General features: G+C 28.8%; 1 protein-coding gene across 1 annotated transcript; it reads right to left on the bottom strand.

The window, feature by feature from the left end:
- Window positions 1–7,833: 7,833 nt before the first annotated feature.
- Window positions 7,834–8,253, bottom strand: LOC117933181 (CLAVATA3/ESR (CLE)-related protein 1-like). Its single transcript, XM_034854575.1, has one exon. It carries the CDS (start codon window positions 8,251–8,253, stop codon window positions 7,834–7,836), a length of 420 nt encoding a protein of 139 aa, XP_034710466.1.
- Between the last annotated feature and the right edge of the window lie 560 nt (window positions 8,254–8,813).

Below are 8,813 nucleotides of genomic sequence, written 5' to 3'. Positions count from 1 at the left end.
TTAACCAAAAGGGTGAAATTTTCTCATGTTTATATTAACTACAACTTTATAATTACCCATATTGCTTTTTGTCATTTTTCAATATCCTAACTTGAATTTTATCTATCCATGTTATTATAATATTTTTGCATGGTATGGTTAGCCTTACTATAACATGGAATTGATTTAGTCAATGCAAGGTGGACCACTATATATCCATATATGTAAATGGTACATCACATGGTTGATATTTTCAAACACTAGTATACCATTTTAACCATATGACCTATCTCATAATTTTTGTGAGTATAATGAATGTAAGATTCATTGATGAAAATATTTTTAATCATCATAATCAAAATAGACGATCAAAAAACTGTGATATTGATACCAATTTATATTTTGGTACATTTGAAAAAAAAAACATAGTAAGGTGTTAAGTAGATAAACACTTATATATAAAAGTGACAATAAGTATGTTTAAATTTCCTTTAATTTTCTAATTAAATGGATGACATTTTCTCATGTTTAAAATAGTGGAAACAAAAATAAGTTAATATGTCATTTTCATGCTTTGCTTTCTTTAGTTTCCTTTTGTCGGCAAATTATTAACGATAGTGGTCATCTATATATATACCAAATATAATTTTTTTTTTTGTTAATTTTTTACAATTTTTTTTTTCCTTAATCAATTAGGGTTATAACAAGCACTAGACTAAATGGATTGTCTTTATTGTACTAATAAGAAACCCAAATTAATAGAAAGCTACAACTTAATCTAGTTAATTTTTAAATATTGTTTTCTATAACGTATATATTGTTTGTCTATATAACTGTTGATACAAGATATTGCACATAAGAGACTTTGTCAAGACTATTTTGTTAAAAAAATTAACATAAAGATTGATGTGACATGTACTTGAAAATTTTTTAAAATATTAAAATTTCAAAAATAGTGTTACAATTTTTTTAAAATGATAACACAATCTACAACAAAATAAATAAACACGTTTATATAGAATTTTTATTTATTCTTTTCCTGTTTTTCAATGAGTATTCTATTGTGTATATAATTTAATTGATTTTTTTTCTTATTATTATTAATAATGCATGAATATAAGAGCTTCTTTAGTAGTATAATTTTGAAAACAATTGTGTATATTCTATTGGTCTTATTTAATAATACATACATTAAAATTAAGGATAACATGATTGATGATTAACACATAACAACCACCTCAAATTATGCTCTAACTGTGACCTGATTTTCTTGGTCCCTTCCCACTTCCTACCAGTCTTGCCCACAAGGGTGAAACTGAGGATAAAGTTTTTGTAACTCATGTAAGACCTCTCGAGTGGCATCCTTTATGAATGAGTTTGACTATGTCATGAACGCTTATGTCACAACCTAATTGTTTCTTTTGATTACCCTATGATCCAATATTGTAATTGGATCCAGCTATATGCAGCGATTTTCTTGAGTAATTTTTACTTTATGGTTATTTTAGATAGGTTCTAACATGGATGCTTAGATGGTTTGATTAGGTAACATTGTATGATTTTATCATGTGGACATGTGTGGACCCCATATTTTTCATGTGCGTTCCCACTCAACGGTGTGACTCGCTTTTTATTTATTTTGTGAAAATTTGATTTTTTGAAAAAAAAAGACTTGGAGTCGTCACTTATTTTTGTTTTATTTTTAAAGGATAAACAAAATAAGAAAGAAAACCTTAATTGTGATTCCTTATTTGAAAAAAGTGGTCTGTGAAAAACCAAATATGGGCTCGGGGTCAAGTTACTTATTGGGAAGGTACGGTAAAGACCATAGCACCCCTCTAAGTCCTTAAAAACGGGTCTCTACTAATAAGATGAGACAAGTATGACAATTGATTGATCAAACATGAATACCAAATGAATATCAATCAAAACAAGATAACCGAATGAACAAGAAAGGCGAGGAGTGTAGCTGAGTGATGAGCCAATTTACTTCATGAAAAACAAAGGTTAGTAAACAAACACGGAATAATCGCATGCATTTCATAGAGTGGAATAAGTCAATCATGTATAGCAATCAATCAATCAATGAGGAAATCGCATATGTTAGGCCCTCACCAAGGCCTAATTTATTTTGCATGAATTAATCTCACAAATTCCATTGCTTTTGAAATTATGAAAAATTCGTTCATGCTTATTAAAAATAGTGAAAAATGAGAAAATTATTAAAAACCAAAGAAAACCACACGATGCATGCCTAAATAAAAAAAATGACAGCAAGTTTATTAAAAAAATTAGGTTTTGGTGAATTAGGATTTTAACGAAGAAAAAAAAAAAAGAAAATAACAATAACAATAATAATAATGAAAAATAATAAATAAACGAATAAAATAAATTAAAACAATAAAATAAATAAATAAATAATTATATGAAAGATGAATAAATAAAATAATTAAATTAGGTGGATCAACAAATTAAATAAACAAATTTAAAAGATTTAAAACCATTTAAAAGACAAATTTTTTAAACTAAAGTTTTGAAACTTATTTGAAAATTGAAGTTTTAAGAACTAAATTCGAAAATTGGAATTTTAGAAAAATAATTTAAAACTAAAATTCATGAAAGCTGGAACTTGGAAAAATTATTTAGGGATGAGATTTCTTAAAAATTAAATATGAAAATTGGGATTTTGAAAAATTATTTGGAAATTAAAGTTTGGAAAATTAAATTTGAAAATTGGATTTTTGAAAATTATTTGAAAGAAATTGGAGTTCTGAAATTTGAATTTAAGAATTGGAATTTTAGAAATTAAATTTGAAAATTAAAGTTTGGAAAATTAAAGTTTCAAAAGTTAAACATAAGAATAAGAGTTTTGAAAATTAAATTGAAAATTAATTCTGGAAGTTGAACTTTGAAAGATCATTTGAAAACTAAAATTTTGGAGAATTATTTAAGAATAGAATTTAAAAATAAATAAATGAATAAATAGATAAATAAATAAAATAATAATAATAACGAAATTAATAATGATTAAATAAATAAATGTGAAAATTGAAATTTTAGAAATTGGAAATTAAGTTTGGAAATCGGAATTTTGAAGAATTATTTAAAGATGGAATTTTAAAAAATAAATAGAAAAATGAATAAATAAAATAATAATAATAACAAAAATAATAATGATTAAATAAATAAATGTGAAAATTGGAATTTTGGAAATTAGAAATTAAATTTAGAAATCAGAATTTTGAAGAATTATTTAAAGATGAAATTTTAAAAATAAATAGATAAAATAATAATAACGAAAATGATAATGATTAAATAAATAATTGTGAAAATTGGAATTTTGGAATTTGGAAATGAGGAGAATGGAATTTTTAAAAATTTGATTTGAAAGGAATTGGAGTTTCAAAAATTTATTTGAATGTGTCATTTTAAAAACTAAATTCGAAATTGTAGAATTTTTGGAAATTTAAATTTAAAATTAGAATTTTAGAAAATTATTTCTAGAATTGAATTTTGAAGAATTAAATTTAAAAATTGGAGTTTTGGAAAATTGAATTTCTAGAATTAAAGTTTTGTAAACTAAATTTAAAATAAGATTTTAGAAGATTATTTTGGAAATGACAATTTTTATAAAAAAAAATAAATAAATTTGGAACTTTGGAATTTTAGGAGATTTTAAAGAGTTATTTGAGAATAAAAAAAAAGAATAAGCAAAATAAATAAATAAATAAAGCTTTTAACAATAAAAGTTTTTAAAAAATAAATAGATGACATTTTAAACATTAAATTTAGAATTTTGGAAATTTTGGTAAACTTTGGGAAATTTTGAGAATGGTAGTCGAGGAAAATTATTTGAAAAAGGGAATTTTGGAAAATTGAATTTAAAAAAATGGAACTTTGGAAAATTATTTTGAGAAGGAAATTTCGGAAAATTTTAAAAACTGGAACTCTGAAAAATAATTGAAAAATGAAATTTGGGACCTAAAAAAAATTCTAAAAGATGAAAAATTGTGAAATCAAAACAAGATTTTTTTGAAAACCAATTTTTTATTATAAAAGCATGCATGAAGATTATCCCAACCAAACTCATCTCATATACTAACAATACTCACAACCCACTACATGTATTACCAGAGAGCACCATAAACCTTTTTTTTTTTACATGAAAAAAACAAACACCGCATGCTTCCACCTTCCCACCTAACCGCCATTCTCACCACCATGCATGTTAAGCCATTCCATTTATTTCAAACTTCTCTCATACCCTTCATATTTTCGCACCCATTGCTGCAACAAAGCCTACCATGGCGAGTCTGCTGTTAATCTTCTCCGATGTCGACCCATTAAACGCGAATGCATCCCCTAATTTGGTGCTCACCTTGGGCGCGGGAAGAAGAAGAGGAGGGATTGGTTGAGATGGTTGTGAGAGTGAGGGTGGTTGTTGGGGGTTGGTGGTGTAAGGTGGTGGATGTTCGCTAAAGGAAACCGCTTATGATCTTGCTTGTTGGGAGGCATGGTTAAATTTGATGAGCATAGAGGATGGAAAAAAATGGGTATGGATTCGGTGGGTATAAAGATGAGACTATGGATGGTGAAAGATAGCCACGTATGCATGATTCCCATGCATATGGGTAGGGAATGAATAACGGGGCAACAAGGTTAGGTGTGAATGAGGTTGAAGATGGGAGTGTGGTGAAGGAGGTGATTAGCTAAATGTGGGATGTGGGTATGGGAGAGGCTTAGCTGCAAAAACAGGAAAAAGGTTGGCCATACCCCTTTCGTCTTTCAAATATCCATTTCCATATCCTCCTACTCAGCAACTTGGCTATTGACAATATTGCTCCACCATCAACAAGAAACAAAGCAATGAATAGAGAATAATGAAAACGTAAAAAAAATAAATAAAGTGAGGATTTAGCCTATGTCATGGACTGTCAAAAAGATAGGAGCAAGTGGAATCCGAAGGAAATAAAAGCATGGTTTTGATACATCAAGTTATGAGAAGGAACAGAGCATCCAATATTTTCAAGAGAAGTCAAAACACCCAAAATAAATCTGAAACAGAGCATGCGTGCCCAAAGTCCCACAAAACAAACGAGTGACCTATAATATCCACACTAATCAACAAACCAAATACCAAGAAGAATAGCTGAAAACAAGAGTTAATCCATGTGGAAATGAGAAATAAGGAGGTCACGAATAGACATACTTGGAATGCTCCTTTCAAGCAAAGACTGGGTTGGCTTCCAACTCTCCTCTCTCAGCTCTCTCTTCTGTCCAAACCCTCTCAAGCTCCTCTCCTCTCCTCTCACTAAAATCGTCTCTCTCTCTCTCTCTCTCTCCTCTCTCCGTCCCATCTAGGCGCCCAAAAAAAACAGCTCACCCATCAGTCCCATGACCGCCCAATATAGCTCACTCATCCGCCGTTTTTTTTTTTTTTTTTCCTTCAGTCCCCTTTGGCTGCCCAAGAACGACTCCTTCTTGGGGTGGCCAAAAAAATTTTAAAAATAAAATTAAAAAAACCTTCTATCTGAGGGGGTCTACAACATGGTTCTACTGTAAATAGGTTTGTAAAAATTAGTTGAGAAATCTTTTTAGACCTCATTTTAAGATATCTTTTGAACAATTGACCTTTGATTAGTTTGAATATAAAATTTACTTTTCCCTCCATATCATTTTTCTCTTACTTTCTCAGCAACCAAACATGAGATGACGGTCGCATTCTCCATGATTGGCTAAAGTTCTTCTTATGGAAGAGGAGTGTTTTGAGGTGAAGATCGAAGATAAGAGGGCACCTCTTCATGGTGATTGACAATCGCCATTCCTAGATCAATGGATCTCTACAACTAAGGAAACAATTTTCTAAAAATCCCTCTTGATAAGACATGGATGATGCTCTTGAACACATTGAATATTTGCTCTTGAGGTATGGTTCGTGGTTTTTTTTTTATTGGATGTTGGGATGAATTAAGGCTAATATTATTTTGAGATCTAGAATTCAACAAAGTACGATTGTGTTTACTTGAAAAGAGATTCTATTTGATGCTAAGATTGGATCCAAAGGAACAATTCTTCTAGATATTTGTCCATTTTTGTTCTTTTTTATCCATTTTATGTTTTGTTTATAATCTATCTTTCATAACTCTCCCATTTTATATATTTTAATTTGATTCATCATGAATAAAATTAAGGCAAATCGAAATTTGATTTTTCAGCACGATTCCAATTGTTTTTGGCATGAAAGAAAAACACAAACTGAATCTTCACTTCATTGATATACTAGATCTAAACCTGTGAGAAATTCTATATGCATTCTACAAGTGTTCTTTCCCATTGGACCTATCATCGATGATATATATTGGATATGGACCTCCGGGCAATTTTCTATACAAGTCATTGGTGTCCCTTCCTATATGACATTTTCTTCCATTACATATTGGATTTGGAATTCTAGGCACTTCATGATAATTCCATAAGTATCCTTTCCCATTTGACCTCTCCTTTCTTTATGCGGTTGATCTAGACTTTTAAACCTCTAAGTGCTTGTAGATATATTTTATAACTCTTGGACATTTTGTTCTTTTATGAGATTCTAGTATTCAAAATTTTTAGTAATCCTTTTTTACTTTTTTGTTCTATTATTTGATTATTGCATTTTAAATCTTAGAGAGTTTTAAGTAATCCTTATGGATTTGGTTTGCTATATAATGCGATAACCATGCATGTGAGAAATAATTTAGAAGAAAAAATTTTCATTACTACTTGAAATATAAGAAATAATTTTAAATTAATAACAAATTACATGGTACAAATAAATTTAATTAGAAATAAAGATAAAAATGTAAGCCTTATTTGCATACTATTTTTTAGAATAGTTTTTTTGTTCTTCATAACAAAAAAATACAAAAAAGAAAAAGAAAAAGACACACACACACTTGACAACAAAAATTAATTTAGAGTATTTTCAAAGAACATTTTTTAGTTATTTTCTGTTATTTTCACTTATTTTGTGAGGACTGTTTTAACAAATAATTATGCAAACATGTAAAATGATTAAAAATAAAAAATTAGATATAAAAATTATTTTTAAAATATATTTAAAAATATTAAAAATATTTTAGGTTTTCAAATAAACTTTTGTTTTTAAATCAGAGAACGGTTTTCAAAAACTATTCTCAGAAACCATTTTTCAAAATTTTTTGAAAACAGTTACCAAACATGCCCTTAATTTTTACTATAGAAAAGTATAAAATCTCTTTTAGAATATATGTGAATCGTATTGCCTAAGAATTCTAAAAATCTCGAGATTTTAGAATATATGTGAATTAAGTAAATTTTCCATCAGAATTTTATCTAACTGTCATTTCAAAACAAAAACCTTCATACAAAAAAAAAAAAAAAAAAATCTTTTGAACATTCTTTTCTAATTATTTGTAATTATAAAGGAGACTTCTCATATTTGTAAAGAAAAACTAAAATGTAGCATCTATTTCCCAGCATGTAAAAGGTATGTGAAATTTGAAAGAAAAAGAAAAAAAAAAAAAGACGTATTAGCAATGCTCTTCACTAATAAGATTTTATAAAAATTTGTTTTGTCTAATCTTCATTAACAAAAATAACACATTGTTTTTGTTGGTCTCTATTATAAAAATAATAATAAATAAATGTATTTTTAAAGTGAGAATCGAGAAAACAAAACTCATTTAGCACACAAATATATTGCACAAGCACACCAAAATAATTTTTTTTGAGAATTTCACAAACCATTATTTTATTTACTTGATCATGTAAGAAACAAACATGCTAAGAGTTACGCAAAGGATCTCGATCTCTAGCCACTTCATGATACATTCCTTATGTTTTTGATCCCATATAACCTTTCCTTCCATTATGTAATGGATCTGGACCTCCAGGTACTTCACGATACATTCCGTAGGAGTCCTTTCCCGTCTGACCTTTCCATCCGTTATGCAATGGATCTGGACCACCAGGCACTTCACGATACACTCCATACATGTCCTTTCCCATCTGATCTCCTTTCCGTCCGTTTTGTGATGGATTTGGACCACCAGACACCTCCTGATACGTTCCATATGTGCCCTCTCCCATCTGACCTTTCCTTCCATTGTGTAATGGATCTGGACCTCCAGGCACTTCACGATACGTTCCATATGTGTCCTTTCCCATCTTACCTTTCCTTCCGTTATGTAATGGATCTGGACCACCAGGTACTTCACGATACATGCCATACATTCCATTAAAGCCGCTTCCCATCTTATGAATAGTTTCTGAATAGGAATGTATGATGAGAGTAAGGAAGATAATCATCAACAATTGGGAAACTTTCCCCATGATATTGTAGAATATTTACTAATTTTGGGTTTGGGTGGAATAGTAACCATTGCATCTATTTATAGGCAAAATTTGAAGAACACTAGAAAGAGACTCTTGAGAATTTTAATGCAAAGATGCCAAACATTAAGAACTAAATCTATACATTTTGAATCACAAGGTTCAATTTTTTTTTAATTTTAGATCTCAAAGGGTTTTATTTAATCCTCTAAGATTTTATGTCCTTTTATTAGATTCTATTATTCAAACTTCAAATCGCAAAAAGTCCTAAGTAATCCTTTTGGATTTTTTTTTTTTTGGTTATTTAGTTTCCTAGTCAAATTTTAAATCTAAGAGGGTTTTAAATAATCCTTTTGGATTTGGTTTGGTATATAATGTAGCGTCCACACATGGTTTGGTAATTCTCAAGGAAGTCTTCTATAATGAGGCAGATTTGTTTTTCTAATTTGTTTCTCCTATAGTAGAAATCACTTCCTCAGCAT

The sequence above is a fragment of the Vitis riparia genome, chromosome 16 (assembly GCF_004353265.1).
Source record: "Vitis riparia cultivar Riparia Gloire de Montpellier isolate 1030 chromosome 16, EGFV_Vit.rip_1.0, whole genome shotgun sequence".
Classification (NCBI taxonomy): domain Eukaryota; kingdom Viridiplantae; phylum Streptophyta; class Magnoliopsida; order Vitales; family Vitaceae; genus Vitis; species Vitis riparia.
This window is presented reverse-complemented; position numbering and strand designations above follow the sequence as displayed.